The sequence below is a fragment of the Gavia stellata genome, chromosome 2 (assembly GCF_030936135.1).
Source record: "Gavia stellata isolate bGavSte3 chromosome 2, bGavSte3.hap2, whole genome shotgun sequence".
Lineage (NCBI taxonomy): Eukaryota > Metazoa > Chordata > Aves > Gaviiformes > Gaviidae > Gavia > Gavia stellata.
The window spans coordinates 96894824-96916464 of NC_082595.1; the positions used below are offsets into that span (position 1 = coordinate 96894824).

The window sequence follows — 21641 nt, forward strand, 5'->3', positions numbered from 1 at the left end:
GGACTTTTAATGAGGTTTCTGATTTGTTTGCTAAAAATTCACGTAAAAACTCCGCAGTCAACATGACTATAGGAATGGTTGTGATTCAAAAAACAACATTTTAGAATACTATTTGATTATGGAAAGAAGTAGAAGTGATTTTATATATGTAAAATACATACAGTTTGTTTTAACATGACAGTGCAGTAACAGTATGAAGTAGTGCTGTTCATGTAAAAAGAAATGTATACCAGTCATTGAAAAGTCTTCTTTTGAAGACAACTAGACACAAAAAAATGTAAAATTGTATTCTAGACCATAATATTCTACTAATATTCTAGACTGTAACATTCCAGACAATAATATTGTATTCTAGACCACTACTGTCTCTGTATCAAGTATGATTTATCATCGTAAGATTTCAGCCCTAGCTGAGAATCATAACATGCCAAATGAAAAACTGCACTTTTTTTTCAGTGCTGCATATTTTATTCCAATCAGTAAGAGCTTCCAAGGAAAGACCCAAGTGTCCCTTACAGGAAAAACATTACCTACTTAATGAATTAACCAAGCCCCCGTATCTGCTCCAGTAACACTCAGCTTAAACACTATATAACATTCAGATTGATTTATTGCCAACATTGTAGATGCTTTTGTCTCCATCTTGTCTCTATCTAGATTTTAAATTTTTCAGTTATTTCCCAAAAAAAAACACTTCTTCAAATCTAAACACCAAACTTTTATATTAATAACAAAGCAGGCCAGTTATATTAAATGTAGCACTGGTTTTCATGCCATTCAAGAAATCTGTTACCTGTGCTTCATTACCAGATCATCAAAACGTGACTGGGGTGGAGGAATCTTCTCTTAAAGTTTACCTATGTTTTTGTTTTGGATGGAACCATTTGTTCTTCTGATAAAAAAAACCAAGTTGCTTACTAACTAAACAAAACTTCTCTTGTAATAAAATTTAAGTACAAGTTTCTCTGCTGAAGATTATTAGAAATGAGATTAGAGAATCCTTAACTCACATCCATTCCCATTAAATAAAAAGTTCGCCTTTATACATGATGAGACAGCAAGATGGAAAAGATATTTATCACTTCACTAAACCTTTTTCATCACTTCCATGTCTACAATACTATCTGCTTGAGCCTTACAAAGTGCACATTACTCATTAGAACTCAGGCCACTCCAACCAGCTAGGGTTATTCCCAGATGGGATCCTGACTGGTGTAAATCTTTGAATGAATAACTAAAGGGGAAGTCTCACAAGTAAGGGAGAACAGTTCATCTGCTCTTCAGCTGTAGCTCCACTCGCTGTTCCAAGTATCCCTGTACTCAAAACCTGATATTGAGATTAAAACCTTTCATTGCACGTAATCTGTGCCATGAAACACAAGCCAAAAGACCCGATTATTCATTATAATCTGTGGAGCAAGTTGGACGATCATATCATAGAAAACAAGGGGGAGAAAGTGAGATAATTAACGGAAAAAAGCAGTGGCAGAATACCAGGAAAAAATAGAAAGTCCAACCATTATTCAATTTTCACATGTAAACTGACAAAAAGGAAAACCCTACAGAGTTGTTTGTGTAAGTTCTATTGCCATGTTTCCCTCTCTCCCACCCTACTGAAACCGCCTGCCTACCTATTTTGGGACACCTTGGGAGCTTTACTTTGTATATTAAAACGGAACATTTTTTTAAAGCTGAGGAAGAAATTTAAAAATGGAAAAGGCAAACAATACCAGTCACAATGATAAAAACATAAACAAGAAATGTCCTTCTCTTATAATAGTAATTCTTTAAAGAATTTAATTGCCACTGCGTTTTAACTGCAGAGTTTAATGCTCCTCTGTCAGCCACTGCCAACCAACAGACATCCCAGGATGGTGCCGAGAGCACTCTGAAATGGCAAGCTCCACCATTCCTCTGCCCAGGTACAAATACCACAGTTCAGAGGGCTGGTCTGCACCAGGCCACCAAGGATGAGGCGGAGAGGCGAAACCTGTCTGTCCCTCCCAGTTCACGGGTCTCCATACAGTGGGCACACAGCAGCACAGGCGGGAGCCCTCGGAGCTCCGGCCACGCAGCACCGGCACCACCGCAGCCTGGTGCGCAGTCTCCGCCAAAACTACCAAAGCAGCCACGAAGCTGTGGAGTTTGGGTAGGCTAATTAATACACTTGTCTATTTAGATTGGGAACATACAATTCTACCACATCTAAGGGAGAAAAATGCACTGGAATTCACAGCAAGAATAAGAAAGTGTTATCAAGGTAGGTAATTGCATGCAACTAAACTGACAGATCTTTACAGTATTTATGATATACGAAATAGGTTTCTCCGCCAAGTTTTAGAGAAGTAGCACACAGCTAATGAGAAAATCATTATTAAATGAGTGCACATCTACACTCAGCTTCTACTCAAATATTTCTTAGGATAGAAAAACCAGACATCACCACAAGTGACTGAACGAGTATTTTTGCTATTTTCATTATTATTCTATTTTCAGTAGGCTAACCACTTCTTGAGGCAACTTCCACCAATTGCTAGTGAAAGTCAAGAAGACTGTCTCTGAAAACATTTTTGCCTATCAACAGAAGAGCCTCGTCTGCGGGCTGGGCCCCGCCAGCAGCAATCTGGGTGGGCTGCTCCCTGCTCCTCCCCTCCCGGCGCTCTCCTCCTTAACCGACTGGAAGCAGCACCCGTGGGGTGACCAAAATGCAGCTATCCTCCATCGTGTGGCGAGGCGTCCCACCGCCACACTGGAAGACAGAGTGGTGGCTGGATGACGCCGGGCAGGGGACGAGGAGCAGCCAGGGAGCGTGGCCCTCTCCTCCCCGCGGGCGAGCCATGCGGCCGGACTTACCACAGGGACCTTCCCACTGCCATACACAGCTAATGCGGACATCTTGCCGTTGCCTTTCGTGTCTGATACCAAGCCACAAGAAGTAAAGATGTGGACTTTATAATTATTAGTATCGTGCCATCTGATGCCAAGTTTTTGTTAGTACACATTAAAATGTTTTTTTTAACTTCAGACACAGAAAACACAAAATATGATGAGTAATCTAGCATGCAACCGCGCAGAGGTGACAAGTGCAAGGTCAAACTGTTCAAGAAAACGAAGAGAAAAACGTTGACAGAAAAGTATTTTTAAAATATTGTAAAGTAACTTCAAAACCCACAGTTCTCTATTCTATTTTACAAGATGTTTAACTTAATAGTCTTGCAGCACCCCAAATCTTACATGGTACAGCTCTTCAATGCCCTGTACTCATGGCCATGCCTAATTCCTGTGCACTTGTGTAGAAAACATCATCCTGTCATCGGTCTGTAATTCCCCTGAAATTAATGAACCCTAGGACAGAGTAGGTATTATTCCCAACCCACAACAGATGTTTCTTATCTTCCATCTGAAACACTAGACAGCACTTGTACACTTTTTAAATGCCACTCAACAATTTGACAGCCAGCTCCGCAGAGCCCTTAGAGCCACAGAAAAACTGGGTCTAATCCTAACTAGTACTAAACATGCTCAACAACTTAAAAGCAGCCCAGGATGTGTGGAAGCTTCCAGAGTCAGATGTCACAAGATTTAAATTAAATTACTTTGAATGCACATACAGATGAGTATTGTTAAGTATCTGTTTGAAGGTTTCAGGGACCAATTCTACATGAGTGAACTGAACAGTTGCTCTTTTCTTCTCAGAGAGTCAAAACAGGTTCCAAAATCTATTTTTCAGGATGTTAAAAAGTAAGTCCCTGGATGATTTCACACAAGGCAGTGATAAACCATTCAGCTGTAAATAAGATGTCAAAATATATTAAGACTCAAGCAGCAGAAACTCCTCCCAACCTTCACTGATGTATTTTAGCAATCAAAAACATGCAAAATGTTCACAGACAGAATACATCAGATTTGAAAATAATTAACTAGAATTTGCAAAGTTTAAACTGCCTGAAATCCGTCTAGAAGACTAGACATCTAGTCTAGAATAAATATACTTTATACATATGACTCAATGACTTCACATACATATTTACCTGTAGGAGACAAAAATAATTTTTTGGAGGAGACAAAGAATAATAATAAATAATAAAAAAATCTTAATTTTGGTGGGTTTTTTTTTTTTTAATAAATGGCACAATAAAAAGCATTTTAAACTTTTAACAGGACACATTTGCTGGAGAAAGCAAATGCACATCTATGTATGCATGTTCTCAGCTTCAATTATGCCATTTAACAGAAGGAGATTACAGAAGGTCTAATGAGGGAAGAGAAAAAAAACAGGTGATCCCCAGGGTGTGGGCAGTGACTGAAATGTGCAATTGCGTTTTAAACATAATTAGCTCCCTAATCGCATAGCCAAGTTTAATTAATGCAATTATATGAGTAATTAATTACTATTCATTTTAAGACCACTGTTTTCAACGTTTTGTTCTCTCATTTTAAGAATTAGACAGATCTCAATATGTAGTAACTTCAAAAAGTTTCCATCTATATGCATTGAAAAGGCAAGAGAAGAAAGAATACCTTGTTATTATACCTTGTTAACAGTCAAGGTTACATCAATTGCAATTGGTAATCCTCAAAAATCAGATTGACTATTTCTAGCTTGTAGACATGAAAAGCTGCAGCTCTCCATTCTTGTTTCTAGGCTTTTGGGCTTCAGTCATACCCAGCCCAAGAACTTCAGTGAGCCCAGGAGATTAGTTCATGTTAGAAAGGAGCCTTGGGACCACATTACCTTGTTATGTTTCTAATCTACTACGCTTCCGTATAGAGTGTGTTTCCCTTATCAACCAGCGTGCTCCAAACAATTTGTGATGTTGAATTTTATTCTGCCATTTCTTTCTAATCTACTTTCTCCGTATGAACGTTCTACAATCAACTCCAATTGTGCCCTGTTAATCTCATGAGTAAACCCATTTAGTGTGCTGAATAGAATTCTTTAATTCTCTAAATTAAATGGGTTTTGGGAATAAACTCCAAACAAACCTCCCCATGTATTTTCATTTTTCATAATTTCATGCTTTCATTCACCCTACATTACACGGTATGGATTTGATGCTTTTACAGTCATCAAGTAGCTCACCAGAGTACAGCTATGACCCAGAGAGATTGAATAGCTCATTTTTTCCTTTTCAGCATACTACTAACAGCATTGCGTTTGGTTTTAAGCCCACACACACTCATAAATTTCACTGAACTATGCAAAGAATTGGCTCTTTCTTTCATCTTAACTCCAGCACATCCAGACATTTTTGGCAGATTCATTAATCAGAGAGGTTGGTTCTCCTACCTTTCACTATGCTACGGAAGCTGCCAAATCAACAATTTGGAGGTTTCACCCCCTAGAGAGCATGTTAAAGGAAATGTTGCTTTTAAGATCTTCCCAGTGTTAAACAAAAACTGCTGCAGGAACTTGCACACATCTTCTAGGAATGAGATACTACATCTTTCTGGCCTGGTAGTTATCAAGATGGTAAGTATTTCTTTTTCCAATCCTAAGCAGTTTGGCTTTATTGTATTTTTTTTTTTTTTTTTTTAAATCTCATATTCTCTGATATGACAGGTAACAGTCAGTTAGCCAGTCACAGGTCTGCTCTCACTGTAAGTGTCTTCTTGGTGAAGCCACCTTCTTTCAAAGAAGGCAACAGTCCTGTTGCTCATAACAGGGATAAAAATGCCCTCCGAGACAGGAAGAGCAAATAATTTTTCAGCAAAGAAAGTTACTCCTTAAAACTGTAAATAAGATTAGCAGAATAGTTCTCTTCCTCACAAGACAGGAAGAAAAAGGGACACTTCTCACAAGTCATCTGTAACTTACCAGCAGTGGCATTAAAAGTAAGGAGTCTGATGCTTTCACCAATATTGCTATCATGTTCTGACATACATAAAAGATAAACACTTGTCACTGTTAGAATAGAATCACAGAATCATTTAGTTTGGAAAAGACCTTTATGATTATCAAGTCCAACTGTTAACCTAACCCTGCCAAGTCTGCCACTAAACTATCTCCCTAAGCGTCTCATCCACACATCTTTTAAAAACCTCCAGTGATGGTGACTCAACCACCTCCCTGGGCAGGCTGTTTCGATGCCTGACCACTCTCTCAGTAAAGAAATTTTTCCTAATATCCAGTCTAAACCTCCCCTGCTGCAACTTGAGGCCATTTCCTCTTGTCCTATCACTAGTCACTTGGGAGGAGAGACCAACACCCACCTCTCTGCAACCCCCTTTCAGGTAATTGTAGAGAGCGATAAGGTCTCCCCTCAGCCTCCTCTTCTCCAGGCAACCCCAGTTCCCTCAGCTGCTCCTCATAAGACTTGTGCTCCAGACTCCTCACCAGCTTCGTCGCCCTTCTCTGGACACGCTCCAGCACCTCAATGTCCTTCTTGTAGTGAGGGGCCCAAAACTGAACACAGGATTCGAGGTGCGGCCTCACCAGAGCCGAGTACAGGGGCACGATCACCTCCCTACTCCTGCTGGCCACACTCTTTCTGATACAGGCCAGGATGCCATTGGCCTTCTTGGCCACCTGGGCACACTGCTGGCTCATCTTCAGCCGGCTGTCAACCAACACCCCCAGGTCCTTTTCTGCGGGGGAGCATTCCAGCCACTCATCCCCAAGCCTGTGGCGTTGCCTGGGGTTGTTGTGGCCAAAGTGCAGGACCCGGCACTTGGCCTTGTTGAACCTCATACAGTTGGCCTTGGCCCATCGATCCAGCCTGTCCAGATCCCTCTGCAGAGCCTTCCTACCCTCAAGCAGATCAACACTCCTACCCAACGTGGTGTTGTCTGCAAACTTACTGAGGGTGCACTCGATCCCCCTGTCCAGATCATTGATAAAGATATTAAATAAGACCACTATTGCTATGGATCTTTTCACTTAGCAGAGTCCCTACACATTTTAGGTCTTTAGACAATTGTAGCTGAGACGATTTGAGGTCAGAAAAATAGGTAGAAACTTCAAGTACAAGAACCCACTACTTTCACATTAAGTCAACTACTCAATGAAGCTCAAGAGGTAAGAAGAGACTGGCTTCTCAAAGCATGCATTCCAAGCATGACCTGCATCAAGCACCTTCCCATAAATATCAGTTGGAAATTAATTAAAAGTTCCCGAAAGTCCGTTCTTATTCTAATATAGCAGCTTCTATAGCATGTCTGCTGTAATAATAGAGGCACTTAGGTAAGTTACTTAAATACCGTGAAGTATAAGTTCAGCCGAGACTCACTTCACAGGATTTTTTTACCTGTGAACATCTGCTGATGGTCTGTTTCTTTATCCATAAAAAAAAAAGTGCAGATTAGGTATGATCAGCTGATCTAATGCCTTGCTGGCAATAAAAGGCAGACACCACTTTTTACTTTGGCCATCCACACCTCTCATTCCCTACCACATCTGACTGTGTGCTCTTACCAATTCCTTTGCATAGGTTCTGGTATTCATTAGGCCCTTCACAAAGCCAATTTACTGTTCAGTGACTCAACATCACCGAACCAGCACACCCCCTCCCCACAAGCACAACACCTCCACATTTTAGATGAAGTCTAACAAAAAACTCTCCACCATATCACCATACTCTTTGAAGAATAAATCTCTCACAAAGCCCTCCCCCTGCTTTTACAGTTGTGACTGCAGGGGACACAGATAAGGCAATGGCAAGTGGGAGACTTCGTAACTGCCTTGGCTTTTCTCTTACACAAGGAGAGAAATTCTACACGGCTTCTACCTTTTCCAACATGGTCAGAAATCTGTTTCTCAAAATGTAATAGCATTTCTTGCAATACTAAGGGCACAGGCCATCAATGGACAAAACTTCCACTACTAATAGAGATGAGAGTAACATGTGCATTGATTTTGGTATGTACATAATAGCCTCTGATTGCAATCTAAATTAACAAGAAGAACTCAGACTACACCAGAAACGCAAAATCCTGGTAAGTCCCCTTCTCCATGTCTCTGATGAGAAACTTCCCAACCATCACACTGTGTGGGGACTTGTCTCTAATGCTTTTAAGTGACCAGGAACAACAGGGCTCTCGCAGTACAAGCCAGATACTTACGCTATAACATTCCTTGGTATCTTTACAGTCATGAAAGCAAAACTTACTGTACTGGAGTTCAGAGCACGACCTGCATTTTGGGGCAATTTGAGGGTTGCTACAGATATAAAGGTAACGGCAAATCCAGCTGTACGTCTACCTTATATAACTAACAAACTACTGGCAATCTAGGAACATGTGAGCTTCTAATAACTCCCTACCATGGCAGCTTAATTGCACTGTGCAAACCTGGGAGGAAGACAGTTCTGTGAGTTTATACAGCTACTGCCAGACAACACAAAGGGAAGGAAAGGCAACTACCTGTTGGGAATGTGCAACTCCTCCAGACAGATAATAAAGATAACCTCAGTATAAACCAACCTACTCTTTACAAAGCATAATGCTAGCGAGAAGAAATTTTATGTAACTTATGAAATAGCTTTGAGTAGGAAACACCTTTCAAATATATATTTGAAAGCTTTCACATATTTGATGGTTTTATTTATCTCCCAGGTTTGTGTGATAGAAATCTTAAATTCTCACAACTTTGTTACTATTTTTGTATAAAACAGTCATAACAACACATTTGGTTCACTACTGAGTGCAGCACAGAACTTGACAATACAGATAAGCCACAAGAGTAATTTCCCTCTGCTTTCAAATATAATGAAATAAAGACTTAGTTGAAATTATCACACAGACAAAATCCTCACATGCTTTGTCTCTTCTGATCCAAAAGCTAAGAAAATCATTAATCCTTATTACGTGCTGATAGACTATAATATAGTACAAAAGTTCCTTCCAGCAATTACATCTTTTCATTATCTGTGACTGCTTCTCCCTTCGCTGACTGAAGCTGAGCAACTGCACCTCTAAATTTTCAGAAATCACATGAAGAATACATGATCCAAAGGAAGGAACAAATGCAACTTAAGAAATAAAACATATCTTTCAGATACTCAAGGCTTAAATTTTCTACCACTTAAAAAAGGGGAGCAACCCCCCTCAAAACCTGTTTTCTTAAAATAGGAACCCAAGAACATAAGGTCCCATACTACCAATTGCTTAAGAAACAGTCACAACACTAAAAAACATGTGAGTCTATCAACTGGCAGAGTGATCACCTATAAACAGTTTCAGTAAAACTTCTGCTTTTAAGAGTTTTCTCCTTTGCTCTATGAAGAGTATGATGCAAACTATAAGGAAGTATGGACTTGACAGTCAGCATGCTGCTATCTATTAAAGAAATAACAAAGAAGAAGCGCTGCCTATCATACTATCATCCACAACAGCAGTAAGCAGGGATCATACACCTTCATAATCTACACATGCTGTTGAACTACTACATCATCAGCACCAAAAAAACATCTAAAACAAGTTTCACAGGAAGACCAGAAATTGTTTCCTGATTATCGCACATTGGTGTTTTTCTTCTATATATGTGTGGTAAGTGGTACAGTGTCTCTCAGCCAGTGCATGGGAAATGGAGGATATCCTTTGTTGGGAATAAGCCCAGCATGTTATTTTTCAATTTGAAAGTGTTTAGGTTAAAAGTAGGAAGCTCACATTTCTGTTTTTGAAGATAAACACCTTTTTTCCTATGCTTGTTAATACTGTGAGATAGGTAATGTATCATTCACCAGACATTCTTTTTATATTGTTTGCACAATTTTCTGTGTAAAGGATTAGACTGTTCTGGATGGAAAACGCAGTTCTAAAAGAATGATACACCAAAAGTCAGAATAGGCTTAAAGGTCAAAGATGCGCTCAAGTGTCTTTTTATTAATGGCAAGTTTTTTCTTTTAACACTTGGCAGTCCTAAAGCACAACTGTAATATGCTACTTCATAACAACCCTGCTTTCCAGTCATTTCACAGTTCTCAAAATAAGCAAGTAGGTTAAGACCAACATTTCCCATTCTACATCATAACTACTGTATTTTTATTTTACAACATTTTTTCCCAGGGAATGAAACATTTTTCTACACTATATATTGTTTCATGATAGTAAAAAAAAGTCTCTTGGCACAATTTAGTTTCATGGTTGCTTTCCATTTTACCTAAAACTTCTTAGGTAATGGCTGTATTGAGGGAGATGAACAACTGTCTTCAAAAAAATTCAGCCTTGTCATACAATCTTCAAGACGACAGTTGAGGCAGCATTAATCCAGAATGACCTAATACTGCCAATCAGAAGACAGGAAAACATCCTAAAAGAAATCAAAATCTCACACTCTAGTCCTAATCTGTTCTGTGTCAAAATGCCAGCCACAAATATAAAAAGAATTGCATCATTTGCTTCATAGCTTTTATCACACAGAAACCAAAAATCAATTCAGAAGATCTTGCTATAATTCCAACAGCACCCATAAACCATTTGAACGACAGCTGACTATACAGAACATTGGTCTTAAGGGCATGAAGTACAGGGTGTAGATAGGTGTTTTTCTCTAATTGTATCCCAATCATAAAAAGACCCAAGAGAGAAAAAAAAGACAATTCGTACATCCCAAAATTATGAAATGATGAGAAAGTAAGTCTTAGATTGATAAAATTGTTCTGAAAGGCTATGACCATAGAGGTAAGTGTGGAATGTGCCACACATGAGAAACCTCCCACATACTCTAAAGACTGTAAGGATAGATATCTGATGATTATAAGCCCTTGCACAGAACTAGTGAAAGCACTCTGTCACCAGACTGGCAGAAAATACTAACCTATTTCAAATAAATGCTTTTTCTGTCTGTGAGTGAACTGAACACAACTCCTCGGTCAATTCAGTCACAAGTAGGTTTAGAAGCAGATAACCTGGAAGCCTACAATCAAACCAAAGCATGTTCATCCTTAATTTACAATCCAGAACTGTTCCAAACTAGTATCAAAAAATAAATAAATGGGGTGAACTAAGGTATTAAAAAACTGCCTTCACTTGTATTTCCTTCAGTACAAGTTCCCTCTACAGATCTGTTTCATCAAATACCCAGCGCATTAAATGAAAACATATAAACTAATAGAATTTGGTGCCTTAATCTGTGATTATGTTATTTCAGGGTTAACTACTAAGGAAAAACTAGCTTTTTCTACAGTTTTTCTAAAACTTTTCTTCCTAAATCTAAGGAGCATTTTTGAGGCATATTAAAAAAAAAGATGGTGATGAGGAGTAATTAAAACAGGCAAGTAGAGGAGCTAAAGAAAGGAGAAACAAAATAATTTAAAATGGCATGTATGAAAGGAAAGTACCACCAGGAATGGCTGGTTTAGTTGAAAACCCATCCAATTTGAAGAGGACAAAATTCATAAATGTTTCTAGCAATAAAGAGATCCACATATCCAAAGCGGGTATTGTATTAGAAACCAGACCCATTATATCTTGGAGAAACTGAATCATTGAGTAGGCAAGAAATACTTGTCCTTGAAATATTTCCAGTTTATAACTCCAACAACCCTGAACCAGGAGAGCACCAGGATATCAAATGATTTTCCAAAACCACCTGAAAAGAAGCCAGAGACGCTCCAGGATTTATTTTTTTCTTAAAGAGCTTAATATCTTCTCTACACCAAAAGTACATTGCTTCTAGCCTCAACAGGGAGTTTTCTGCCAAGACTGCAGGAAAGTAAAAAAAAAAAAATCCAGAACACAGAATATTACAGTCAATTAATTACACACTTAATTGCTCTGTTCTTTTAACAGCCTAATGAATAGACCAAGTTTCAGTTTCAGTATGTATATGTAGCCCAGAGTTTCAAGTCCAATAAAGGAGACAGGACTGATTTGAAATGTTTGTGCTAAGATCAGACATGTTCATGTAACCAGCAGTAAACACTCAGAATAAATAACAACTGTAACCCTTGCATTCTCCCCAGAACATCCAGGAGCTAACATGTAGGGGTTTTTCTGTACAACCTGAAAAGAGAACGTTATATGTCATGGAAGCTGACAGCCTCAATTAAACTTAAGAGAATCTGGCTCATCTAAGATCGTAGGCCAGTGGACCACCATGTGTTGGTGGAGCTGCTTCTTCTCTTAATTTCTTTGGCCAGGACCTGGTTGCACTATTGACTCAACTTATGTTTCTGAGTCAGTAGTCTGAAAAGTATCCCAAGGCACACACAACTTTCATTTCAACCTTCCCGAGGCACACATCAAAGTGATGTACCAGGAAGCCAGCTGGCAAGAAGTAGGTTCCAAATGTTTGCATAAAATGCAAGTTAACTATTAAACTATTGGCAAACAGCTCAATTCCAGTCAGAGGCACTTGCCCTCATTAAAGCCCAACAAAATAAAACAAAAACAAAGTCTCTAAGCTAAGCCACTCAAGATGTTACCTATGTAAAACAAACATTTCATTTTAACAGTTAGATTCAATTTGGCTTTTACTCACTCCGTGCACTGTGCACTGCATAAGGCACCTTCCTGCCTTTTAAAACCAGACCTGCCTGCCCTTTCTAGTAAACCAGAAATCACCTTCTTTTCCCTCTAACAGCTCTGCACACAAAAGAAACAACTGCGGTGATTTTTTTTTTTTTTTTTTTAAGAAAAGCATAGTTCTCTCAGACATTCCTAGTCTCAAATGTCATACCTATCTTGTTGAAAATTCTGCAAGAAAAGCTGCAGCATGCCATTTCATTTACAGACAATATTATGATACCCGTTGTCAACTCTTTTATAATCCTGAAGTTCAAGAGACAGTCATTTTTTGGTTTTGCAATGGAAATTGAGCTTTGGCATTAACAATGGAGAGAATGGGCACATGTACACAGATAATTCAGTCAGACATGAGCTCAGTCAAACTGTACTCCAAGCTGGCCAGACACGAGCCAGCTCTATAGTTCACAGTTATGTAGCTGTGTTAGCACAGCACTGTGCCCACACTAATAAAACCTGCTGAGAGGCAGCGTATATTAGGCTGGGCACAGTCCTACACTGTCTGGCCAACTTCAATCAAGGACAGAGGATGCTGGGTCTGTCTGCACCCATCTACATACATACGCACTCTTGCTCTGAAAGACTTTGACTTCTGTGCATCTCTTCTTCTGAAGATTTTTTTTCTTATTTTGTAACCTAGAAGGGCTAAAGGACAGCACCATACATTTGAGATTTTAAGTATCCTCCTTGACCATAACCATGGTAATTCCTTGTAGCTGTTCCAATGAAGACTTAAAAAAAAAAAAAAGAGAGCAATTACTAGCACTACGGGACAATGAGGGGCTAGGGCAATTGAATGGATTTTGTTTACCCAAAAGTACTTCCACGAGCTCTGAAACACAACTGTCCTTTATAGTAGTAGCATTTCCCCCAGACATTTATTCTGTTGTGGAATTCAAGAATTATAACTCAGTTCTCGTCATCATCTCAAAAACAGAGGACACATTTTAAGTAGTATTCATGTCTATCTCAAAGTATACAAACAAATAGAAAATTAAGCTATTCATTGGAAAAAATGGTGAATCCTAGTTCTTAAAAAAAGCCAGCAAACTAGATTATGAAAAGAGATCAGACAATACAGCAAATTACTAGTTCTTTAAAGTTTTGCGCCAAAGACACATGCAACTAAACTCATCTTTGCCTGTGCAAGGAAATTACTCAGTGTTCCAAGGATGGAAAAAAAACATGTCTTAATAATCTACTGACATAGAAACCAAAAGGACAGGTGTGCATCTGTAAGCTCAAATAACCAGCCCAAAAGATCAAGGAATAAAACTGTAACATGAACACGTTAATAACATTGAGTTTTCCGTAATAACAAATGCCCTGGAGCAGCTTAAGGCTGACACGACTTCTCCATTTTATACTTTCTTCATTTAAAAAGGAGATTAAAAAAACCAGAACAGCCAACCAAAACAGATTTAGTGAGCTACATACTTGATTTTTAGGAAATGCAGTAAGAAACCCTTCAATTACAGAATACTATCTGTGCCAGCCCTTTCAGTCTTACTTGTGAAAAGGCAGCCAGTTACTAGAGTGTGAGACTGTTGTCTCTATTTCAAAGCAACTTCTTCTCACTACCTTTAACTTTTCTATTGTCTAAATTAAGCAATCCATGTTCTGAAATGAACCATAGATTGTTGACAAAAAAAAAAAAAAATCATGCCAGTATTCAAGATATCTTCAGCAGCCTTCAAACCCAAAGTCATTGAAGCGACCTGGAGAAGTTCAGCTTACTCAAAAAGCACATTTAGTCTGGGCAGTAGCCTTTGAATTAAATTTTAATTTTTCTACACACAACAGTATTTCAAAAATAGAACTCATATTTGGATTTATGCTTTAACATTCATCATTTGAGTCCATTTGTATACTTGTGTCACTGTGAATGTAAAACCCATAAAAAGCTACAATCTGAACAAGTTCAGGCAGACTCAGGTACCAATAATCAGAGAACAGCAAGAAAGGAAGATGGTTTAAGGAAAGGTTTGTGTCAGTTTTCATTGGAATAGCCTGCATGCTGCAAAAATACTAGGTTAGTCAATATTTAGGTTTGCAATTAATGTCTGTTAATTACAATCTGAGATCTAATACAGAGTGCTTATATACCTTAGCTAAAAATTACTTATCTGACTTCAGAAACAATGAATTCAGTATACACAGAGGATTCTACGATAGTGAGACTTTCCAGAAAGTAAAAAATAAGTATTTTTCATTTTGATTTACAGTATGTGCAAGAATACTCAATACTGGCTAAACCAAGTTCTAACAAACATTCACTGCTGGTGACAATCAAGACAATGAAATAATTTTTTGGCTAAGTGGCAATGTTGGATATGCACCTCTAATGCACTATAGCTGTAAAGTTCATATATCATGCACACCTGCATAAAAAAAAAATCTCAGTGCACAGTTTTCAGAGGGAAGCTGAACCTTACCCTTAGTGACAGAAGGAATGCTTTTTCCATCTGAATTACTTCAATTGAGTAACTAGTCCATTCAAGTTTTAAAAACTCAACTTTGAGAATATGGGAGTTTGTCTTCCCCAAACCATTAATTAAAATGGTGATAGATATAAAAATGCTTGGAGAGTTACTCTCTAAACCTTAAAAAGGACAAGGTAAGTAGAAACAAAACGTTCAGCTTCCAGCTACAGCTAATACTTTGTCTTCAATACAAAAATATTTGTCGTCCCCTTGCCATTTGTTATCCAAAGCATGAAACAGCTCCAGTTAACAAAATATAAGCTGGCTAGTGCTGAATTAGAGAAACAGGTAATTTATATCCGATGAACAACCTGACATAAATGACACACAAAGAACTCAGGTATAAAATTTTACCTTTCTTTAAATGCAAAAATCTAATAATACAAGTAAATATAACCAGATTATAGACTTGTTCAGAGGGGTATACTGTTGTGTACATACAACAGGTATATAGTGTGTATTCCACAAAGAAAAATGTAAACTGATGAATCTCTGTTTTAAATGTAATCAAGATCACACGGGGGGTGGGGAACAACCCAGAAATAAAACTAAAGAAAATTAAATTAAAATTAATTTAAAATTGATTATTTGAATGAAGACTTCTTGGCTGATTTTAAAAAGTTAAAAATATATTTCAAAATTAACAAATTTTATAGTTTGCCCAGAATGTGAATAGAATGACTTACGAAGTGTACATATTTTTAGAGTCTGGTCAGCTATTCTGCATACAACATTCACATATATATATCTCCTACTATTTATCTCCTACCAGGCCAAAAAAGCCCCTCGTGAATGCACTGTAGAGTCAAAAAGAAAATTAGAGTGAAATGCAGGTGTAGTTTTCTGTACCATTCCCTAACACCAGAAGGCTTGCTGTTAAGTCTCCCTAAAACCAACCTGCAGAGATACAACATGCAGTTAACCTACAGTTAAGCCTTGTAAGTGAAAAGCTTCTCAAGAGAAAAGCTGCAATTCAAGCAGGGCATTGAGCAGAAGCTACTGCTAAGAGCCATACCTGAAGCCACACCTGAAGCCACACAATAACATTTCTCTGTCGTAACAGAGGAGAATATTTACTGCCATGACTATGTCGCTGTATACCAAATATTAAAGACAGTAATGAAATATTTCACAACAAAGCAAAACTACTTTTTCCGGCAAAGCTCCACTTGAATTTCCTACTGCCGCTAGCCAGTTTTGGAACTGGTAGAAAATTACAGGCTAGTTTTTTAGTAATTCAATATGTTACATTAATAAATTACGGTTAGCTTAAATTTACTTTATCATGAAAAGTCAGAGAACGTAGATGTAAATTTGCAGACGTAATTTTCCAACATGAATACCTGAATGGCACCAAACAACTGAGTTTTAAAAGAGCAGTATCAGCAACAATTTGTATTACTTACTGGTATATAATAGATATTCATTTTAGGGGCTTCATTGGCAGTCATTAGCATTCCTAAAAAGAGATTTCCACATTTAAAAATATTGGTCACAAGAGGATAACACTACTTTAAAAAAAAAAAAAAAAAAATATATATATATATACTTGAGGCATTTAATTCACATGAAGTAGATTTGTACATAGGACTTAAAATATCTTTCCAGGAAAAGAAATGGAAAAAATGGGAAATTTGCTGGCACACACACACACAAAAAAAAAAGTATGGCAACCTGAGTATTTGTAAGGAAAGAACCCCTCATGGGTTAAGGGAGGAGGGGTGAAAGCACATTACCTGTAGCTCATACCGTACATATTCTTGGCCTGCAATGGAACAGCTAATTGGGACCCATAATAAATTGTTGCATCAGATAGTAAGGAAAGAAAGGTCTGATAGCAGCACAATTAATGAAGCTTCGTTTCCTACATATTCATCCCCTCTTGTCCTCTATCTTAACAACTGTTCAGTACCACTTCAAGCAACACTAAGTCCTGACAACTGCAGGCTGCCAATTTTTATAACAAATTTAAATAGTTCATCCCATAATACTGCTTAGAACAAACCCAGTTAGTATTGCGCTTAAAACCTACCTTGGGCATAAACCTGTATAATTAATACAAGGGGGTTTTGGTTTTTTGTTTTGCTTTGTTTTTAAACACACACCTATAGTCTAAACAAAGTTATAAATCATAACATGGTTTACCACCTTTATTTGTATTTCGTCTTGGGAAATAAGCACAGTAGCTTGTCAACACGAAATGAGAGACAGGATATTGTGGCTTCAAATGCAGTAATATTAGTGATATTAGCCAACCGGAGCAAATGCAAAATTTGAAATACCTATGAATGTACCTAAGAAACACCATGGATAAGGGTTGCAAATACACTGAATAGAAAAAAACTGCTGTAGAAATATTAAAATCTATGGAAAATCTCCAACTGCCACAAGACTTCATTTAAGTTCAAAATGAGAAATACTCTCAATTTCCTTCTACATATGCCAAATGCCCTTATTACTCTCTTATACTTTTACGTTTATCTCAATTTTTGACTTTCCAATGTAGCTGATCACCCAGTAATACAAGAGATGGAATATGAAGAAGAAAAGAGCAATCAAGTTGTACTGTAACATATGCCACTGAGACTATGAATAATTGGGTCAATTACTACACACCCAGAGGGTAGAAATATAATTTACACCCAACTAGAGGAACGCAATTAACATGGGTGGAGTAATCCTTCCTACCTAATCCTTTCATTAAAAATACACAATGCAGCTGGACTTAAAATGTCAGAAAAAAGGGGGCTTGCTTTCCTGGCAAAGCAAGGAATTTGTGAAAGCTTAGTCAGCAAACTGAGGCTAAAAAACATACCTGAAAAGGTCTGCGGGCAATTTAAGGAAAAAGCAAGAATTTATAGTATATACATATATATACATACACACTCTCAATGTATTGTATGTATATAATACAATATATATACTACATGCTCCCTTAACATATCAGCATGCTCACTACTATTTCAGGAGACAAATCATTTCTCCGTTGACTGAATATGAATCACTAGAGATAAAAGGATAGAAATTAATTCTGCAGGTGCTTCAAAGATGACAGTAAAGAGAAAACCTCCTCTTTGAGAGTCTTCCACCAATAATTAAAGGAGGGGAAAAGACAGACTTTGGAACAGTACATGGGCATATACTACAGGGGAAATAATAAAAAAAAGGAACAACTCTGAAAGCAGAAGTCTACTCCATGCATTTTCATTGTTTCAGCTTGTTAGTTTTAACCAATTTTTATGGGAAGAGAGACCACACCCTAACAAACTACACAGCAGCCTAGTCTGATCACTTTAAAAGGGAAATAAATGAGAACTCTTTTTTCAGAGAAAAGGTTTTAATAAAACCATCTTTGGAATGTGGTCTACAATACAGTACCATCAATTGAAAGGAATGAAAACACGAGTATGAAGTGGCAGTAAATGGGAGAAGCAGTTTTAGAAAAAGCAAATTCTTTACTTTTAAAAAAAAAATACAACAATTGAAACAAATTAGGCACAAATTTCTATACACTGAAGATGCTGTTAAGTTTCATTTACGTTGTACAACTTACTGAGTAGCCTTGACTCAGCTTCAGTTAAGTGGTAAACCCTTTTTCCTCTAGCCCCATTCTGTACACGTGGGATCAGAGAAAGGAGATTTATAACTAGTTTAAGAGATCCACTGAAGTTTGTCATCATGTAGTTTGGTCAAAGATACAAAAGGATTTGCTTCCCATGAAAGGCAGTAGTACTGAAGCTGGCTGGTAAAATAATTTTAAAAAAACCCAACTACAACAAAAGTCCCACAAAATTGTTGAAAAAGAATAATTCACATTATACTGATCCACGGTTTACCATAAATATTTCAGCATGTTTTATGTTATAACGTAGTTTCACTTTCCTTTTTTTTTTTTTACTTTTTTTTATATTTGTGACAATGCAGTGTTAAAATGCAGTGTTAAAATTATTTCATTACTGTACATGCAGCAGACATTAAAACAGGGCTGCAACTCATACAAAGTATCAGCTACCTTTTGTGGGTTTAAAACAAAACTTGATTATTACAACTATTGTAATAAAATTATAAATATAAAATGGAAAAGTAAAAATGTCTAGACATACTAGACAACAATTTTCCTAAAAAAAAGCATTTAAGTGTAGATTCAATGACTTCTGGTTCATGACATTTCTGAAATTGTTCTCTTCAATTTGAAACAAAACATGTAAGTGTATGAAACAAATTCTGAATTTTGACCCACATCAATGAAATAATATTTTAAAGTGTTTCCCTCCATGCAATGCTGAACTGCAAAGCTTTTTTAAGTGCGTATAAGAACATAAGGATGAGATTAGGATATGGGCTTTCTGAGCAGCAGTGTCACACAAACTGTTAGAGCACAAGCTAGGCAAATATCTCTTGGGCTTCCTGCACCACCCTGGCTTCACGAACATCCAGAGGTGCTCTGAGAATGCTGGGGCACCAGTGACAGCACTGAGCCATAGCCATACAGGTACTTAAATTATATTGTATTTCCAGCTCTCCACAACTGCAAGTTCCTACCACTGAAGGTACTTCCTTATTTTCAGATGTTCGAATATAATGATTCTTTAAATTCTGAATGAGCATGAGATGGTGCAAGGCATCTTAAATTCTGCAGCAACAGTATTTATGACAAACATGCAATGCACCACCTCTTACCTTAAGTCTCTTAATTTTCACTGCAACATGTTCTAGTTTTTCCCCTCTGTCTTCCATGTAACTATAAAATACAGCCTAGTTTTCATCCCACAACAGTTCTTATCAAAAGACATCAAGCTGCTCCCCTAACAGACACGGTGAAAGCAAGAACAGTAAGAAAAGCAGATCTGACTTAATTAAGGAGGAGACACGGGACACAGGACCGGAATGCACAATCTAGATCACAGACACATGAAAAAAGTAATGTCCAGTAAGCAATGTTAGGGTGATACACGCATTCAGTTCTTTGTGCTACAAAATTCTTCCTGCACGGTCTCATGAAAATCATTTCTGCAAAAGCACTTCAGGCATGTCTACATACCACAGAGCATCCATAGTTGAGTAATGTCCATTCCTTGTAGATATTCAAACTTGACTGGTTATGACCTGACCTGATCAGACTTTGAAGATGGATCTAACTTCAAGTTTGGTCCTGCTTTGAGCAGGAAATATATGACCCCCAGAGGTCCCTTCCAACCTAAACTATGTTAAGATTCTACATTGCCAAATAACTTCTGTTTCACTCCCTGCCATGAGCCCTTCATTATCAATGCTGCATGGATGTTAATTCACTCCTGGGTTCTCTTTTGGATAAAATCAATAAGCTTAAATGTGAAACCTGGATGAAATGCTAAAGATAATTCACTCCAATGACCTCTCTCTGTGGCCACTATGGATGAGAGAAGACCAGGTTTTTCTACCTCTGTGCTGCACAGTCCGCACTTTTACCACACAGTCATTCTCAAATATCCCAAAAGGAACTCATACATGCAACCAGGGCACAACGAGATGTACCCTCAGCACCATGCCATAAAGTCCCTGTTTTAACAGACTTCAATTCTTTGCTTACATTATTTCTGGCACTTTGATCTGGGAAAAACAAATATACGGAACACAAACAGAAGTCCTGTTCATGCCTTTTTGAGGGCTCAGAAAAACCTAACCCAATTCCTAAGTAGTGAAACACCAGTCTGTTTCAGAGTAGGCTAAACCTGAGCAGCATGGAAGTGAGTTAGTATTTTCATCAGCAAGGTCCTGCAGACCATTACAGTTTTGCTGCTGCATAAGGTCAAAAATGCCCACCATCTCAGTAGAGATCAGTATTTAAGTACTCATCTTACAAAAAAAAAAAAAAAAAAGGACACATTCTTAACTGAAGTTGGCAGAAAAGACAAGATAAGTTTTAACTCGTTAGAAATCTCAAACTCACTTATCTACAATCTTGAATTTGAGCTGCTAATATGAATCAAAGTTCAAGTCACTCTGTCTTCACTGCTACCTCTCTCTAAAATGAAGATAATAGCAAAGTTTGCAACATAGGCATTCTCTGGATCAAGAATTTTATCCTGTGCCATCCTAGTGGCCCTAATTTTTATTTCATCTTTTTCAGCACTGCTTTCGAAAAAGGAAGTAGGTGTCACATACTAGTTAAGAACTAAGCAACTCAGATCAAGGAAGGAAAGTTAAGGCCAGTTGCAATCTGAGGTACAACCAAAGCACGTGTGCACATACAAGCACCGTTTTGTAAAATATTTTTACTCCTAAGGTAGGATCTGGAAACTTTGGTTAAAAGTGACCCTCAGTTTTGACTTCTAAACATAATGTTATGAGACGCAACAAATCTGAAAACAGTCACAAAAAGCATGCAAATCTGTGCACTTAGGAATCTACACTTAAAATCAAAGTATTCAATCTCAGGGAGGGTACAATGAGTGCTATACAAGGAAAGATCAAATAGTTGTAAACACTTGTAAAAATTTGTAAACTTGCTGTAAAAGGATTTACCTAGCTCTAGAAAGCAAGCTCTAACTCATCTGGGACTTAGCTGATACAAAAGGCCAAAATTCCTATTTTTATGAAACGAAACACTTCAGATATTTGAAAGGGCAAAAGAGGTCATTCACTCAACAGACAGCACAGCAGCTCCTAACTGCAAAGAGACTGATTTAATACAGATGGAGAAGGAACAATGAC

General features: G+C 37.7%; 1 protein-coding gene across 3 annotated transcripts in view; it reads right to left on the reverse strand.

Annotated features, from left to right (window-relative positions):
• NOL10 (nucleolar protein 10) overlaps positions 1-21641 on the reverse strand; it is a 53341-nt gene that overhangs the window by 16033 nt on the left and 15667 nt on the right. For all 3 annotated transcript variants that reach the window (XM_059829396.1, XM_059829405.1, XM_059829389.1), the window contains one exon: positions 16355-16407. In XM_059829396.1, the coding sequence (XP_059685379.1) occupies positions 16355-16407 (53 nt within the window). The remainder of the gene's footprint in view (positions 1-16354; positions 16408-21641) is intronic.